Source organism: Mus musculus, chromosome 6 (assembly GCF_000001635.26).
Source record: "Mus musculus strain C57BL/6J chromosome 6, GRCm38.p6 C57BL/6J".
Classification (NCBI taxonomy): Eukaryota; Metazoa; Chordata; class Mammalia; order Rodentia; family Muridae; genus Mus; species Mus musculus.
In genome coordinates, this window is record NC_000072.6 from 67,786,575 (window position 1) to 67,805,967 (window position 19,393).

A 19,393-nucleotide genomic window follows, 5' to 3' on the forward strand; every position below is an offset into this window, starting at 1 on the left:
AATCAGTAGCCTTCATATATACAAAGGATAAAGGGGCTGAGAAAGAAATTAGGGAAACTACACCCTTCATAATAGTCACAAACAATATAAAATATGTTGGTGTGACTCTAACCCAACAAGCGAAAGATCTGTATGACAAGAACTTCAAGCTTCTGAAGAAAGAAATCAAAGAAGACCTTAGAAAATGGAAAGATCTCCCATGCTCATGGATTGGCAAGATTAATATATTAAAAATGGTTGTATTGCTGAAAGCAATCTACAGATTCAACGAAAACCCCATCAAAATTCCGACACAATTCTTCAGAGAGGTAGAAAGAGAAATTCTCCAAATTATCCGGAATAACAAAAAACCTAGATTAGTGACAATTCTCAACAACAAGAGAACTTCTGGTGGAATCACCTTCCTTGAACTCAAGCTGTATTACAGAGCAGTGATTTTTTTTAAAAAAGCATGGCATTAATACATAGATAGAAAGGTAGATCAGTGCAATAGAATTGAAGACCCAGAAATAAATGCACACTTCAATGTGATCTGATCCAACTCAATTCTTTATAGAGTTAGAAAGAGCAATTCTAAAATTCATTTGTGTAGTTTCCCACAAGCCTGAAGCAGGCTGAACCAGACCTTGACTTTGTTGCTACTAAGGAGATTAATTAGGGTGGAGCCTGCCTCTCTGGATCACTCTATTGTTCAGCCACTGCCGCTGCTACTACCTCCTGGGAGTCGGCCTACCTACATTGATCCTACACTTGGTCACCTGCAGCAAGGCTCCAAGGATGATTTGGCGGGAATGGGCTTTCCCCTCTCCTTTATAAAGCGTGTCCGCCATTAAAATTTTGAACCTTGAGCAGACTAGTTGTCTTGGTTCCATTTTTTCTCATCCCCCCTAGATTCCCTCTTCTCTTCCAGTTTCAAGATGCCTTCCAGGCTCCAAACCAGACATGAGCGCTGCAGGCTGGCCCCAACACATTTTGAATAACAAAAACCCAGGATAGTGAAAACTATTCTCAACAATAAAAGAACATCTTAGGGAATCAACATTTCTGACCTCAAGCTGTACTACAGAGCAGTTGTGATAAAATCGGCATGGTGACAGGCAGGTAGATCAATGGAATAGAACTGAAAACTCAGAAATGAACCCACACACCTGTGTTCACTTGATCATCCAGTGGAAAAAAGACAGCATTTTCAACAAATGGTGCTGGTTCAACTGAAGGTCAGCAAGTAGAAGAATGCAAATTGATCCATTCTTATGTCTCTGTATTAAGTTCAAGTCTAAGTGGATCAATTACCTCTATATAAAACTATTTACAATGAATCAAATAGAAGAGAACATGTGGAAAATCCTAGAACACATGAGCAGAGGTGAAACACTCCTCTGTTGCTGGTAGGATTGCAAGCTGGTACAACCACTCTGGAAGTCAGGCTGGCAGTTCCTCAGAAAATTGAACATAGTACTACATGAGGACCCAGCTATACCACTCCTGGGTATATACCCAAAAGATACTCCAACATATAACAAGGACATATGCCCCACCATGCTCATAGCTGCCATATTTATAATAACCAGAAGCTGGAAACAACCCAGATGTCCCTCAGCAGAGAAATAGATACCGAAAATGTGGTACATTTACACAATTGAAATCTACTTAGCTATTAAAATGACTTCATAAAATTCACAGGCAAATCAATGCATCTAGAAAATATCATTCTGAGTGAGATTACTCAGTCATAAATCATAAGACCACACATGGTATGTACTCACCGATAAGTGAATATTTGGCAAAGTGTGTGGAATAACCACAATACAACTCATGGAGCACATGAAACTCAAGCAGAAGGAAGACCAAAGTGTGGATGCTTCAGTACTAGTTAAAAGGGGGAACAGAATAATTAAGTGAAGTAAAGGGGGGAGGGACTTGGGAGGAAGAGAAGAGGGGGAGAATTAAAAGAAGGTAATAATCAAGTATGGGGTGAGAAGGAGGAGATGTAAAGAGGGTCAGAAAATTGAACAGAGATGTATAGCGATGGGGGATGGGGAGCTGGATGTAGCCACCAGAAAGTCCCAGATGCTGGGAAAGCAAGAGCCTCTCAGGACCCCACAAGGATGACATTTGCTGAAATACCCCACAAATGGGAGGGAGAACCTGTCTAGACCATATCCACAGGTTAGGCATGGCCCCTTGGTTGAGGGGTGGGTCTACCCACCCATCTCCTAAATTTTAACCCAGTGTTGCTCCTGTCTAAAGGAAATACAGGGGCAAAGAATGGATCAGAGACTGAAGGAAAAGCCATCCAGAGACTGCCCCACCAGGGTATCCATCTCACATGCAGACACTAAGCCCAGACACTATTGCAGATGCCAAGAAATGCTTGCTGATAGGAGCCTGATACAGTTGTCTCCTGAGAGGCTCTGCCAGATCCTGACCAATACAGATGTGGTGGTACACAGCCAGACATTGGACTGAGTGTGGGACCCCTATGAGGGAAGTTAGGGAAAGGACAGTAGGAGCTGAAGGATTTTGCATACTCATAGGAAGAACAACATCAACCAACCAGACCCACCAACGCTCCCAGGGACTAAATCACCAACCAAAGAGTACACAGGGGATACCCACAGCTCCAGCTAGATATGTAGTAGAGGACTGCCTCATTTGGTATCACTAGGAGTAGAGCCTCTTGGTCTAGTGGAGGCTTGATTACCCAGAATAGGCAGACACTAGGCTGATTAGACAGCTTGGAATGGCAGGTGGAAGAGCACTCTCATAGAGGCAGGGAGAGGCAGGAAGGAATAGGGGGCTTGTAGAGGAGAAACTGGGAAAGGGGACAACATTTGAGAGTAAATAAATAAAATGAGCAATAAAAATTTTTAAAAAGGCAGCAATACTCACTGTTATACCATCAACACACACTTTCATAGGAAGGTACAATCCAAAAAACAAAATTATTTAGAATTTAATGCAATCTACGGCCTAATGATAAAGAAAAGTTGAGTGTTTCTGGAATTCCCTTCATATTTGCACATATCATTGAAGGGGGTGTGGTAAGAATCCAGATACCAGATGCCCCGCATACTAATGATTCACTTGTTTTAAGTTGAAAGTAACTGTCATCTGCCTATTAACATCCACTAAAAGTATCCTGAGTGAATCTTCCTCATAACCTGTATCATGTGGGAAAAGTTATATATCAATAGAAAGAGAGCTCAGAGAAGAAGCAGAGAAGGTAGCATTACTATGGATCCATCTAAAAGCTGTTGTGTCATACCCTGATGGGGGTGGTGCTCTGTATAGTGACGAAGCTGCCTTATGACTAGATGTTTGTTCTCACACATGACTCAAATCCAGGCCCTTGGAAAATCAGCTTATTCTGACTCATGCTGCAACATTATAGCACCTTCCGTAGTTAGTTGCTAAATGACCCCAAGGGAACCCTGGCTTAGGACAAAGTTCTGAAGACTGCATAGATGGGATTTGTCCTGAGGATGAATAAGGTTGGACAGTCCTAAAAAAACACATAGATTTGTGATCTGTGGTATTCAATATTTGGGTTATAAGGATTCACAAACATTTCTGCACCATAACTTATTTGGAGACTGGGACCTACATGCAGACAGCAAGGCTCCTGTCCAGTTATTGTTCAAGAACAAAAAATGAATATAGCAGTGTTTCTGTTATAGTACTCAATACTATCAACACTAGTTAATCCTTCATGTTTAGAAAATATGGGAAATTGTCTCAACTGATAGAAAAGGGAAACATACAGAGGATCCAAAACTTAGCAAAAGTTGTACCCATTTAGTTGGTAAGTATGATAGTACCTCCATCTTCACATTGAGTCAGAACTTCAAGTGACACAGTTTCTTGAGATCAAGGTGTTATATGTGCATCTACTGTGTATTTCCTTTCTTTGGACTCTAGCTAGCAAAGTTAAAGTTGTAAAATCTTATGTTTTAACTCAATACAAATGGTTATGAACAACTGTCCTTTCAATTTCAAGAAATGTCTAATTTAAACAAGGGGAACACGTAATATTATTAACCAGTCAAAACTATTTCATTGAGTTTTGAAAGATCTAATAGTTTCTTTTCTCTTGTATATTCCCTGACAGCAGGATATTCTTCTATATTAACCCAGTATACCTTTGAAATATATTATTCAAAATATAAAGTGCCTAAATTAGAATGTAAATGAAGAAAATATCTAATAAAAATGCCTTAAATAAAAAGAAATAACATCTATAATTTTAAATCTTTGAAAAAGAAATTCATTCTTTGGAGACATACAAGTGGTTTGACCTTAGGTGTCTGGGGACTCTGGGCTTGTGCTAAGTGCTCAGATGAGTAAGTCCTGCACCTGTACCCAGCAATATCTGGTTCAGAATTATTTGCATACACTCACTGTACAGCCTTGGGGACTTCGTCATATACCATCATGTCCTGTGCCATTGTCATTGTAGTCAGGACTCAGCATGGACATGAGGGCTCCTGCTCAGTTTCTTGGGATCTTGTTGCTCTGGTTCCCAGGTAAAATGAATAAAAATGGAATTTCACTGTGATTAGTGTTGACTGGCATTTGGGGACTGTCCTCTTTAATCATGCTTACCTATGTGGATATGTACCTATGTCTCCACTTCTAGGTGCCAGATGTGAAATCCAGATGACCCAGTCTCCATCCTCTATGTCTGCATCTCTGGGAGACAGAATAACCATCACTTGCCAGGCAACTCAAGACATTGTTAAGAATTTAAACTGGTATCAGCAGAAACCAGGGAAACCCCCTTCATTCCTGATCTATTATGCAACTGAACTGGCAGAAGGGGTCCCATCAAGGTTCAGTGGCAGTGGGTCTGGGTCAGACTATTCTCTGACAATCAGCAACCTGGAGTCTGAAGATTTTGCAGACTATTACTGTCTACAGTTTTATGAGTTTCCTCCCACAGTGATACAAGTCATAACATAAACCCTATGGAAGCAGAAGTGAGAGGCTTGGCTGACCCATCTGCCTCTCCTCATGAATCATCCACTCTAAGTAGTTTTCAGATGTCACATGTCTCTCTGAGAGTCCTGGGTCATGTCAGGTGTGGTCTTAGGTGTGGTATTCCTGGTCATGCATTATTGTCTCATACTGGTGGTATTATCAGGCTAGCTCCTTCCCCACTTTGGGCTCATTTCCTGTCCTGTCCAGCAGGACCCTGTTATTTGTGAATGCAAGGGGGGCCGCAAACCTGGAAGAGAAATGATCGAGAAAAAAGAGCAGAGACCAAGGAGGATTCCTGTCAAGGTCTCAGTTTATTAGGCTGAAACACCAGGTTATAAGTACACTGCGAGGGGAAATAGGGAGGGGCTGAGGGGGAATGAACAAAGAACAAAGAAGTGGGCATCTGGGGACATGAAGGCCGAATTCAGACTGCAGGCAGGAGGCAATTTGAGTCTTATCTCCGGAATGTAGATTCCTCCTTAACAGTACTGGATGTCAGGCTGAGCTCAGCACATCACTCATGTCCTTGGAAGTCTTGGGATTCAGGAAGAGATAAGGAAGAGGGGATTATAATTCAGCTTTTATGGCCTCAGGTGCCAGGAAGGGAATAGGGAGGAGGGGGTGACCGGCTCCTTAACACCAGGCCATTTGGCTTGTTAGGGTGGGAAACTGTGAAAGGCTTACTTTTTCACGATATGGTCTCTAACAATTTCCCACCTTGTCTAACTGAGCAGCCCCTTGAAAGTATTGTCTGTCTCAGGCTCACTCATGCCCATGGCCCTGGTTATGGGTAGGTTTCTTTTAGTCTCTGGCTCCCCATTCTGGAAGACTGTCTGCCCTTATCTCATGCCATTCAGACTGTCTTAGGCTTACTTATCTCAGGGAATGTTAGGCTACTAATCATTCAGATGATCATAGGTCAGGATATTGAGTTGAGCATAGAAATAGTCTCTCTCTTCTCTGCTTCCTACTGACACTCATATGACACAAAAGGCACACCTGCAATGTATCTGGGAGGCAGGAGTGCACCACAGTCTTGAACACTCTAATTTTATACAACAGAGAAGAATAAAGTCAGAAGACATAATACCACATTTTTAGAGTTCCAATTTCCCTCATTGTGATGTCATTTGACTATCTACATAAATTGCAGATTGAGTTTATCAACTTTTGAAACTCAGCAATATTATCTGCATTACAATGATTTTATTAGCAAACTGCTGATGATACCCATTTAAATCTCATGTACATGACTGGAGAGAAATTCCAGTGTTTAAGAGCTTTTGCTTATCTAAAGGGACATGGGTTTGATTCTCAGCTACCATAAGGTGACCGATGGCTATTTTTAAAAATTATTTATTTATTCATTTATTAAATATAAATGAGTTCTCTGTATTCACACAGGCACACACAAACACACACACACAAACACATAGAAACACAGACATACAGACAGACACACACACCTGAAGATGGAATCTATTACCATTACAGATGGTTGTAAGTCGTCATGTGGGTGCTGGAAATTGAACTCAGAACTTCTGAAAGAACAATCAGTGCTCTTAACCACCACACAGATGACTTTAATTTCAGTTTCTGTGGACCCAGTACCATGTTCTGTCTTTTAATGCTCATAGACATGCACATAAATTTAGGGACATTAGAACAATACATAAATTCATTTTTAAAAAAGCAATTTATAGTATGAACACAGATAAATGCTCTATTCACTTGCATGCCTTTTAATGTATAGGGGTATTTTTCTGTTCTCAGTGTATGTAGAGATTTTATTGTGATTACTTTCAAATATCTATGTCGAATTTCCTTTATTTATGAATTTGTATACTAATATTATTAGCAGTCATTTTATTTCATTCATTTCATTGCTCATTTCTTATTAAATTTGTTGTGACTGTGATATTTTAGGTACAAATGGAAAGTAGACATCTTGGTTTTGTAGAATCTGGGGCATAAATGCCCAATATTTCTCCACTGAGTATTATATTTGACTGAGTTTTATAGACAGTACATGACAGAAAGATACTTTTGTGACTATGCTTTCTTCTTTAAAGATTTATGATGTAGATTTAATGATTTTCACATAAGTGATTTTAAAACACTATAGAGATAATTACGTAATTATTTTCCTTAATTGTCAAAAGGATGAACTATATGGATACAGTGTGTAATGTTAAGTGCCCGTCGTCTTGAGAAATACATTCAACTAGATCACGATGCCTCCCAAGAGGGAAACTGTAGGGTTATGGTTCCTGCATCTGCTCTACCACGTGGCATGGCTCAGGGAGGCAGAATGATGGAGTTTGACCTCGCTTACCCCATGCAGTCTCTGGGTAAGTGTCAGGCTGGAGGGAAGCCATGGGATACTGCTCTGGGGTGGGGAAGCACAGTCTGATGTCCCGGGGATAGCTGAAGAAGGTTCAGGAGTCACTGGGCCTGCAAGGTGGCCGGGTCCGTCTGGTTTCCATGCTCTTCGACACCCAGGGGCTGCTTGGAGCCACAGAAGTGCTGAGAACGGAGTGGGGCTAGCATGCTGGGTCTAATCCAGGCCAAGAGGGAAAAGAGGGGAGCTCTAGCGGCTGGTCCAGCAGGGAGAGAGTCCTTGGTTGTTCCTGGCGGGCTTGAGCTTTGCTCGGGGTGGGTAGCAGTCGTGGCTGGAAGCACAGAGAGAGGCCTTCTATGGGAGATTAGACAGTGGCCCTCTAGGCAAAGGCCTCCATGGCTCCTCATGGTGGATATGGGTGAAAAGAGGCAGTCCATGGTTTTAAGGCATTTATTGTTATGGCAGAAAGTGGATGTGTAAAACTGTACCCCACAGGCCTGAGGTTAAATACCTTTTGCAGGGATGAGTGTCTGGGAAGGAAAGTTTATTGGCTAAACTTCTAGGCCTGTAGATACTTTAGTAAAATGGAGATCTGTCTTGATGCTATGTGACAACAGATCATGTCCTCTACTCGTGGAGAGGATTGGGGCATTGCCCTTACCTGACTTAAGGCCTCAAATCTATGGAGTGTTGGGTCCAGTGACAGGAGCCTAGTGGCTGGGCATCAGGCAAAATGTCCACCATCCATTTAGGGTCACAAGGTTTTCTAACCTTAGCTCACCCAGGAACCTGACTGACTTTCACAGCCCCACAGGAAACAAAGTGGTGAATCAGAAGGAGAAGGAGTGGATGAGGAACATGAGGAAGAGACACCAAAATAAAATTTACTTTATTCCTTTCCTCTATATCCCTGTCTCAACTTACAACCCAAACAACTTTGTTGGATTTTTTTAAAATAATATAACAAAGTTTCTCTATTATGCCAGAAGTTTTAGTGCTGACACCGGCTCGTCTATAAGGGGAGACATTTTTGTCTTTGCTTACTGCATGCAGTCATTATCATCATTAACCATAACAGCATGAAGACCAAAGCATGAGCCTGTTCTTTTCCCAATGTTTCCATCTCAGTGAATATTTTCTGTCTTCATTCTTCAGAAAAAATATAATTTTTAAAGAAACTGTGATGTTGTAGCCATTATGATAGCTGTAATAAGTATAACTGAAAAAAATGTACATAAGCCTGGAAACTTATTTTCAGTTATAAAACTACTTATAAAGCTAGCAACCCTCAGATTTTAGGACTTTCAGTGCACACATGGTGAATAGACAGACAGACAGAAAGACAGGTAGATGATATATAGATAATCTCTCTACATATGACCTTTTATCTATCCACGCCTAAAGCAAAACAGACCATTATAATACATGAAAAACAGTCAAAGATTTTCTATTCTCTTTTGCTTATGATATTATCTTACTCAATTTTGCATCCTTTAAGTACAGCATTGTGATTTATCTTCCTTAAGGAGGGTAATGTGAGTTTTGGGGAGAAGACCTTTAGAGATTTCTGAAATGTGACACGAAAAAACTCAGATCACTTAAATCCAAGATCACTTAAATTCATCATATCTGTGATTCATAAACATACTTATTATATAGCATATTGTAGTTTAGCATTGCCTTTACCTTGATATGACAAAATCTAAGGTAATTGTTTGGAGAAACAATTCTCTGTGTGCATCAGAGTGACAGTAGTCAATTTTTAAGTAATACAAGCCGTTGGGCAAACAGCGAAATGGTTCAAATATAAAAGGTGAGTGTGGAGTTTGTAAGACTGGAGAATAACATCCTGTCTCCCTTTCCTAAGGCACAGATAGACAGGACATAAGGAAGGAAATGTGTGAGAAATTCCATGACTTAAAGCCTGGGTGATTTGCCAAAGCAAAATCGTTAGAGTGATGAGAGCTCTGAACTTCATTTACCACAGCTAGGGATCAGAGATACTTGAAAACTTACAGACGAATACACCAAAATTATTACTTTCAGTTTCATCAAAGTAAAATTTGAAGCAAAAGGGGATTAATGGGACTCCTGGGGAGAGGTGAATGTTTAGAGTTTTCTGAGTTATGACACCATGGATAGCCCAGGACTGTTAAATTCAAAAGAACAAGAGAGAAAGAATATGAGAAATCTTGGAAGAGGTAGTGGGAAGGGCTACTGAGAGGAACACAGTTCGGAGCACTGGCTGGTCTTGCAGAGGACTTGGGTTCAGTTCTTAGCATGCACCTGGTGGTTTACAAACATTGATAACTCCTATTTTATGGAATCTGCTGACTTCTTTTTACTTTCTTGGACACAAGCATGCACATTTTCATGCATAAATGCAAGTAAAACCACTCATCCATAAAATTAAATAAAAGCAACCTTAAAAACTAAGAAATCAGATTAGCAAGAGGAAGCTGAAAGAATAGAGTACAAAGTGGGAAAAAACCTGCAACTCAAAGGAGAACTCTCTTGGTGGGACTCAGTGATGGGAGTACCACAAACGAAACCAGACCACTCTGTTATTCTTACCCACATAAAAAGCTCACAGCACTTACAATCTTGAACACCATTGATGATATTTAATGTTTTGGTAATTCTTGCTTGGCAGGCTGGAACTTGAGGAGAAGTCTATTCTATCACTGTGTATGTCAGAGACTAGGCTAGACTGTAGAACCGGAAACAGGAAAGAAAAGAAATCAGGAAGCCAGAAGCAACCTCCACAGATGTATTCCTGGACAGTAAGAAGGCTAAATGAGGAGATGCTGACTGGTAGTGTCAGCAGGAGGAAGAGGCCATGGATGACATAGAAGTCAGTGCAACATTTGCTGTATACAGACAAAAACGATCATCTGAGGATAAGGGCAGAGAACAATAGCCTTAGTAAAATGAACTGCTTAGTCTCAACTGCTCCATCCCAGTGGTGTGCTGTCTGCAGGGATGTTAACATCCCTAAGGCACACCATTTGAGTATTGGTTTTTTTTTTTTTTTTTGATTGTATACTTACTCTGTCCTTTAGCCATCTGGTTGTCCCTAATGTTGGCAGGCCTGGAAGTCCCTGATGTGAGCAGGCCTCTGGGATTGCATCTAGATATGGTAGTCCCTGAAGTCAGCAGACTTCCAGGCATGCAGGCAGAGTTGGAAGTGCCTGGTGGCTTCAGGCCTCTGGTTGCTGATGGTGGAGCCAGGCCTCCAGGGATGCAGGAAGAGCTGAAGAGCTGGAGGTCTTCTGGATGGTGGTCCTTCAGGGTTGTAGACCTCTGGGATGGCAGGTAGAGGTGTGGACTGGAAAGTGGAGCACAGATGGGACAGGGCAGAACTCATAGCTACTGGGCTTGCTAGGGGAGCCAATGGGCAGGGGCTTGCTGCTTGGTGATCTTACCTGGTTTTTCCAGGTTGCAAGAGGCTTCCAGGAATGTAGGTAGAGCTGTGGCCAAAGCAATGGAATGCAGAGGGGGGAAGGGCTGAACTTGTAGCTGCTGGGTTTGCTCAGTAAGACCTACAGTCAGACTCTAGCTGCATATGTATCAAAAGATGGCCTAGTCGGCCATCACTGGAAAGAGAGGCCCATTGGACTTGCAAACTGTATATGCCCCAGTACCAAAAAAATGGGAATGGGTGGGTAGGGAAGTGGGGGGGAGGGTATGGGGGACTTTTGGGATAGCATTGGAAATGTAATTGAGGAAAATATGTAATAAAAAATATTAAAAAAAAAAAAAAGACCTGCAGTCAGGGAATTTGGGTAGCCATCTCACCTGGATCTTCCTGATGGCTACAGGCCTCTGGGATTGATGGTAGAGGTGTGGGCTGCAAATGATAATTTACTTAATGTGCAGTTTTCATTTTATGATAAACACTTAATATATGCATTCCTAGTAGTTTCATTTATTTTTCTACTCCCATGGAGACAAATTAAATAAAACATAGGAGAGATAGTAACTAATTTTTACATCTACCATTCATAAAAAGACAGATATTTCTCTGTAAACTTGAGGAAAAGCATAGTTATTCAGCTTGTAGAGAACCATTTAATACGTGTCTGTCCTTCCTGTGTTTTTGCCATACAGCTCTTATTATACATCTGGTGTCGTCCTGATACACTAGTATAAGCATATTTTTTTTCCTATTGACCACCACATATTGTTTCACTATTACCACCCCTCACATAGAAGAAATTTCGCGTGAATTTTTTCAATTATGAGAAATTGTATAATGCTTCCCTCTATGTATACTGTAGCACTCACTAGGGCCTCTGCATATTGCTCCCTACAGAGGACACACCCATTGACACTCTGATATAAAAGTTCAGTTGTATCCTTGCAATGACTAATCGTCTCCTCAGGCTGCCTGCTCCAAATGAAATTGTCTGTTAGGTTGTGGTTGTTGCTGCTGTTGTTCAGGATTTCTGGTGAGAACACAGGGAAGTGAGAGAGGAGAATGGGGAGGTAGGATGAGCCCTGAGTCCACTGTTGATCACATGTGGTTTTTTTAAGTATGAGAATCCTGGTCTCATCCTACAGGATAGGGACTGTGATGTTCACATCTGTAAGGAGGATATAGATGGGCAACAATGTGTGCTGTAATGAAGACAATGGAACAGATGGACCTAACAGGATGTTTGTGATATGCCTAGAAGGACCTTAGTGCTTTCATTTTACTTTATAAAATGGGAATTTTAGTGTATAACAAATTGTATGTAAAATAAGCACCTTATCTGTAATAACCATCAAAAAAGCAACCCCAAAGAATGTGAATGAAATATTTCTACAGGTTTGGACTTCTCTGTAATTATTTCAGCTCCCATAAGTGGTGTTTTTGATGCCCCTGTCACTGCTCTGGAGATCAAGCATCTATCCTTGCAGTTCTTGTGCAAACCTCATACAAAGTAGGGGAAACACATTTGCATTGGTACCTGCTGAACCATCCCGTTCTCCACAGATCCTAACTGACAAAGTTGAAATTGTTTTTTTGAACTTCCACATAGACTTGTAACAGTGGATCAGGCAAGGAATTCACACTCAAGGTCAGTAGAGTGGACTCTGAGGAATTGGGGTTTTATTAATGCTTTCAAGTTTCATATATTCTTCCCACAGTGATGAAGACACTAATAAAAATAGTCTTATTTGGATTGGCCCAGCTGTCAACAATATAATTTAGATAACCGGTGAGGAGCTCCAGACCATGGGTTATACTGAGGGCCTGTGTGCCCTGAGGTGACAGCTGACTGCTTGGTGTTTTATTTGTTTGTTTGTTTTGTTTTTTAGTTCCATAGGCTACAATATCAATAATATTGTGTCTGCCTTATAAGAATGGTTAACAGGTGCCCTCTTAACAACTAGGAATGATGGGGTGAAGCTGAGTACAAACCCATTCTGTTGCAACAGGCCTTGTCTGCCTTTGTCACTCATCAATGTCCTGTAAAGCCAGCAGTAAACTGAGATGTATTCTTTTGTTAAACTCTCTCCTATACTTACTTCATTTTCCACGTTTTACACTTTGGGCTTAAATTCCATTTTATTAATATAGATTAATACAGATTCACAATATAAGCTTGTATTCATTCAATGTCATTCCATATTCTTCATTTGCTTTTTATTCTGCTTTATTTTGCTTTTTTCACTCATATTATACATTGAAAATTTATGAGCATAAACAATAATCATTTTATATTTTATTTACACTCTCTATTCTTCTCTTCCCTTTAACTCTGAAACTTCTTTAACTTTGAAGCTCTCGACTGCAATTTTTTATTTGACTCAGTGAGTTAAGTTTCTTTGCTTGCATGGGTATGAACTGGGGCTTATGTACCAGAACATAACAGCTTGTTAGTGGATATACCATTGCAAATAATACCACAGCCTTTCCAAGCAGCCATTAACTGCTAATAGCCTGTTACTAAGAGTGGGAACTCATCAGAACTTCCTCTATTTATGATAAAATATTGAGACCCAATCCTCACTTCTAACATTTGTTCAAACTATACTCCTATAACAACTATTTTAATATTTAATGTTTATACTTTTTGGATAAACACTAAAAACATATCATTCTTCCTGTGTTTCTGTAATACCATACTTACTTATGCATCTGGTGTTGGTCAGATTGGCAGTTTTTAGAATGCTCTTTTACTACCAAGCACCACATGTTATTTTACTGTTGTCTACCCTGACATAGAAGATATTTTCTGTGAGATTTGGGGTCCTGAGAAGCCTGCATGACTCTTCCTCCTATCCATACTGTATCAATAATGTCTGCCTTTACTCCCTAGGGTAAAATCATACATTTTAGTTTTAGGGAAAGCTCAGTTGTCACCTTGGAGTGACTGATCAGTATCCTCAGACTACCTCCTCAAAATGAAGTTGCCTGTTAGTATTTTGGTGCTACTGCTGTTCAGGATTCCCAGTGTAAGAGTAATAGGAATAGAAGAGGGTGAAAATTCTCAGTTCAAAGGCTAGAAATCATCTTTAAAAAACTCTTAAAAGAAAACTTCCCTAACATGAAAAAGAGATGGCTAAAAACATACAAGAAGCATACAGAACACCAAATAAACTGGACTAGTAAATAAATACTTTCACTACACAATAATCAAAACTCTAAATGACAGAACAAAGAAAGAATAGTAAAACTATCACGGAAAATGCCAAGTAACATAAATACAGATGCTTGGGAATAACACCAGAATTCTCAACAAAGACTCTAAAAGGCAAAAGATATTGAACAGATGTCTTACAGATCCAAATATACCACAGAAGCCAGCTGAGGTTACTCTACCCTTCAAAAATATAAATCACCATAAATGGAGAAACCAAGATATTTCATGTCAAAACCAAATTTAACCAATCTAAACCTAAAATATCCTTACTATTTGATGCCATTTAAATAATGTTATGATTTTATTTCTGCAGGTATCTTAGGTTTGGGTATTAGGTATACACATTTTTAGTGTGACTCTTCTGATAAGCATAAATTGCTTTATAATTATTCCATTCCTGATGTCTTCAAAAATGAGCTAGAGAATTGGCCTGAAATTCTTCCAGTAGAGGGAGGTATAGCTCTTGCTTTTTTTACTAGAGAGATTGCAACTCAGTTACTGCTTCAATAGGCCTTTTAATTTTTCTATTTTCAAATGGTTATACATGCACAGGGCGTTGTCAAACATAGGCAGGGAATTCTGCACCTTGCTCATAACCGTCTCTTTAGTTGATAGCTTTTATAATAAAATAAATGAGGAAATTGAAAGAACATACATATTATTCATGAGCTCATTTGCATTTATTTGCCTCGGGGCAAATAAATAGTCTGTGTTTTCAGAACCATAATTATGTATTCAACTGCACTGCTATGACAAAACTCACTGGTGTCACCACCTCTCCCCAACTCATAGCAAGCACTAAAAAAAAAAAAAAAAAAAAATGCTCATACAACATGTACAATTTCCTATTGGCCTATTTTACTCTGTAGCAGTTCCAAGGTATTTACATGAAGAATTTGTTTCTCTTTGCCTACAAAAGAAATTCTTGGTATTGAATATCCCAAGTTATCCTTGTTACTAGATGAGGAAGATTTACGCACTTAGTTCTAACTACTTCTGGAAGAAATCTTATCAAGCATTTGTTTGTTTATTTGTTTTACTAATTTCAGTGTGAACATGAATTTTCCTTTCTCTGCAAAGGTACCCAAGACTTTAAGACTTCAACTGTATAATAATTATCCTTTTAGTAGTAGAACCATTTGTAGATGTACTTTTTAGTGTTTTTACTTTATAGTCCCATAAAAACATCTGATTATTGACTTCTCTTAGATCTTTCCAATCAGGATGCTTATACTATATTATAAATTATGCCATTCCCTATATAGATTTAAAAAGACTTTCTATACCAAATTATGATGTTTAACTACCCCAGAGCTCTTGACTCTAGCTGCATATGTATCAAAAGATGGCCTAGTCGGCCATCACTGGAAAGAGAGGCCCATTGGACATGCAAACTTTATATGCCCCAGTACAGGGGAACTCCAGGGCCAAAAAGTGGGAATGGGTGGGTAGGGGAGTTGGGGGGAGGGTATGGGGGACTTTTGGGATAGCATTGGAAATGTAATTGAGGAAAATATGTAATAAAAATATTTTAAAAAAAGAAAAAAAAAAGAAATAAAACTGAAAAAAAAAATCTGTTTCTTCTGTATAACTTATTCAGTGAATTATCCTATATTTTTCCATGTTCAGGTTAGACTTTTTATATTGTTAATACTGTGATTTGATTGATTTTGAATTTCATTTTTTCTTTTAAGTTCTAAATAAAAGACCCTATTTGAGTACATAATTTCTATGCATTGTATTTTAGGTTGTAATTCATCATTATATCTACTAGGTGGATTCTAATTTTGACTCAATATTTTGAGGTCCAAACAATTAATATTTCCTTTTATGTAGCTGGGATTAAGTCAGCAAACCACACAAAATCTGTCATCATTTGCATCCTGGCTGGCTCTGCTAGCACATTTTTACTTATAGGCTATTATTTGATTAATTATGGATTTTACGTATCCTTATTTTTGCTACAGTAAATAAACACTTACATGTATTTTAACTCATTCTTTCTACACGTCCACTCTCTTGGAACATTTTATTTAATTAATTAATTATACACTCTATCATATTATATGAATATATAATTTCATGTAGAGTTCGGTTTGTTCTTCATGTGTTTTCCTTTAATTTTTCTACAGAGAGTTATTTTTTTCTTTGTAGTGTTTTTGTCTGACCTGAAGATTTATACTTATAATTACAAAATATACCTTACTTTTCAATGTATGTATTCCTCTGTACATAAGTACACATATGTGTTCATACATACACATATATATATATATATATATATATATATATATATATATACACATACACATATATGTGTGTGCCTATGCATGCATTCATGCCTGTGTTTACATGTGCATTTTGTTTTTTGTAATTTCTTGCTTCCTTGTGTTCATATACAACTTGCTACATAAATTGAAGTATTCAAAAATAGAGCTTTTTAATTTTGGTTTAGAAGTAAGAATATTTTTTGAATGGTCACCAATATTTTGTCATTTTCAGTAACTAATTCTCATTTTCATGTTCAAATCCTGAATTTTGCATATAAAAACACAAAACTACAGTAGAGTGAAAATACTCTGTGCAAATGCACCTCTCTTTAGAACATGATTTTAATACTTTCAACTGTTAATATTGAACAAAATGAATAACTATTTTAAGATATATTTCATTGTTTTATCTCCATTTTTATTTCTGATTTTATTAATATGAATGCTGTCTCTGTGCCCTCTGGTTAGTCTGGATAAGGGTTTATCTATCTTGTTGATTTTCTCAAAGAACCTGTTCCTGGTTTTGTTGATACTTTGTATAGTTCTTTTTGTTTCTACTTGGTTGATTTCAGGCCCACGTTTGATTATTTTTTGCTGTCTATTCTTCTTGGGTGTATTTTCTTCTTTTCGTTTTAGAGCTTTCAGGTGTGCTGTCAAGCTGCTAATGTATGCTTTCTCCTATTTCTTTTTGGAGGCACTCAGAGCTATGAGTTTTCCTCTTAGCACTGCTTTCATTGAGTCCCATAAGACTGGGTATGTTTTGGCTTTAATTTCATTAAATCCCATAAGCTCTTTAATTTCTTTCTTTATTTCTTCTTTGAATAAGTTATCATTAAGTAGAGTGTTGTCCAGCTTCCACATGTATGTGGGCTTTCTATTGTTTATGTTGTTGTTGAAGACCAGCCTCAGTCCGTAGTGATCTGATAGGATACATGGGATTATTTCAATATTTTTGAATCTGTTGAGTCCTGTTTTGTGACCAATCATATGATCAATTTTGGAGAGGGTACCATGAAGTGCTGAGAAGAAGGTATATCCTTTTGTTTTAGGATAAATGTTCTATAGATATCTGTTAAATCCATTTGTTTCATAGCTTCTGTTAGTTTCCCTGTGTCACCCACATTCATAAAAGAAACTTTACTAAAGCTCGAAGCACACACTGCACCATACACAATAATACTGGGAGAATTCAACACCCCACTCTCTTCAATGGATTACCATATAATTGGTCACAAAACAAACCTCAACAGATACGAGAAGATTGAAATAATACCATGCATCCTACCAGATCATCATGGCCTAAGGCTGGTCTTCAAGAACAGCAAAAATCTACAGAAAATGTTTTTAAGAGGCCAGCTCCCTGTCTAGGCCTCATGGTTTTTGTCTGGTTGTCACCTTGGGCTCATTCCCCACCTTGCCCACCTGAGCATCCCCTTGAAAGTATTGTCTGTCTTAGGCCCACTCATGCCCATGGCCCTGATCATAGGCAGGATCCTTTCAGTCTCTGGCTTCCCATCCTGGAAGACTGACTGCCTCATGACAGACAGGCCTTCTTAGGCTTACTTCTTTCAGGGAATGTTAGGCTACTAATCATTCAGACATTCATAGGTCAGGACAGTTAGCTGAGCATAGACAGCCTTCATCTTCTCTGCCTCCTAGTGAAGTTCGTATGACACAAAATACACACCTGCAATGCCTCTGGAAGGCAGGAGTGCATGGCAGTCCTGATCACTCTAATTTCATACAAAAGAGAATAATAAAGTCAGAAGATATAATGCCACCTTTCTAGGGTTCCAGTTTTCCTAGTTATGCTGTTTTTTGACTGTCTCTATAAATTCGAGACTGAGTTTGCCAACTCTTTGAAACTCTTTCAGGAATATTATTTGCATTACATTGAGCTTATTAGCAAACTGAAGATGATACACAATTAAATCTCATTTATGGGACTGGAGAGAAAGCCTAGCGGATAAGAGCATTTGTTTATCTTGAAAGGGACATGGTTTTGATTTTCATCCCTCAGACGGTGACTTATACATGTTTTTATTATTTGTTTATTTAGCATATATGAGTTATGTGTCTTCACACACACACACACACACACACACACACACACACACACACACCAGAAGAGGGAATGTGATTCCATTACAGATGGTTGTGAGTTATCATATGGTCGCTGGGAACTGAACTCAGGACTTCAGGATGAGCAGTCTGTGCTCTTAACCATCCCATACCTATCTTTAATTTCAGTATCAGTTCTCACACCATCTTCTGTTCTTTGATTGTACTAGACATGTACATAATATTCTTAGGATCATGCAAACAATACATATATTCGATTTTTTAAATAAAGCAGTTCATTGTATGAAGACAGATATATTGTCTATTTATTTGTATGCTTTGTAATGTACAGGGGCGATTCTTCTATCCTTAGTGTATGTAGAGGTTTTATTGTAATTACTTTCAAATATCCATGTTGAATTTCCTTCAACATGGTTTATGAATTTGTATACTAATATTATTAGCATCCTCACCTGGGCATTGGTTCATTAGCAATCCTGTTCAAGACTAGGCTCCAATCTGAAGTGCTGGGTGGACTGCCTGGGACTTGCTTCTGAAGGTTACCTTTTATCAGTGCAAACTCAAGCTCACATTATTCCAAGTTATGCAAGATGGTTTAAGTTATGTTTCTAACAGATAAAGAGGTTTCTTTTGTGTTAGGGTTAAGGGTATGTTTATGCAATGGTTTTGGTTAGTGCAAGGGTTAGGACTATGATTGTTGCTAGGGTTACAATTAGTATTAACATTAGTACTGCAGTTATAGTCAATCATTTACTTAGTGTAGGGTTATAACTGTTGCTAGTGATATGGATAGACAAAATGTTAGGGATAGGAGTAAGGTTTGGAGTTCAAGGTTAACTTTGTTTGATTTAGGTTAAGCTAAGTGTAGGATTTCTGTTTACAGTTTAGGTCATAAGTAAGTGTAGAATTAGGGCTTAGACCAAACCTGCTGTGGTCAAGGCACAGCTAATTCAGGACAGGAGAGAAAATTTTGTGTTGAGCTGCAGCTAATCAGGCAAACTATGGTTATCTGATCCATGGGTGCAGCTAACATAAGACAAAACAAAATCCAGAAGAGAACATAGAGGATGAGCAAAGCCGGATCC

At 38.8% G+C, this 19,393-nt stretch overlaps 2 non-coding genes, 1 gene segment (V, D, J or C) and 1 further gene; 2 read left to right on the forward strand and 2 right to left on the reverse strand.

Moving 5' to 3' along the window:
* The window catches only part of Igk (immunoglobulin kappa chain complex), a 3,171,119-nt gene that overhangs the window by 230,939 nt on the left and 2,920,787 nt on the right, over window positions 1-19,393 (forward strand).
* On the forward strand, window positions 4,472-4,937 carry Igkv14-130 (immunoglobulin kappa variable 14-130). The segment is given in 2 exon segments: window positions 4,472-4,526; window positions 4,640-4,937. Coding segments are annotated over 2 exon segments (353 nt in total).
* Gm22425 lies at window positions 5,865-6,002 on the reverse strand. Its single transcript, XR_003956629.1, has one exon. It is a non-coding gene; the product is annotated as a small nucleolar RNA SNORA17 (small nucleolar RNA).
* On the reverse strand, window positions 17,801-17,936 carry Gm24911. The gene has a single exon (XR_003956635.1). It is a non-coding gene; the product is annotated as a small nucleolar RNA SNORA17 (small nucleolar RNA).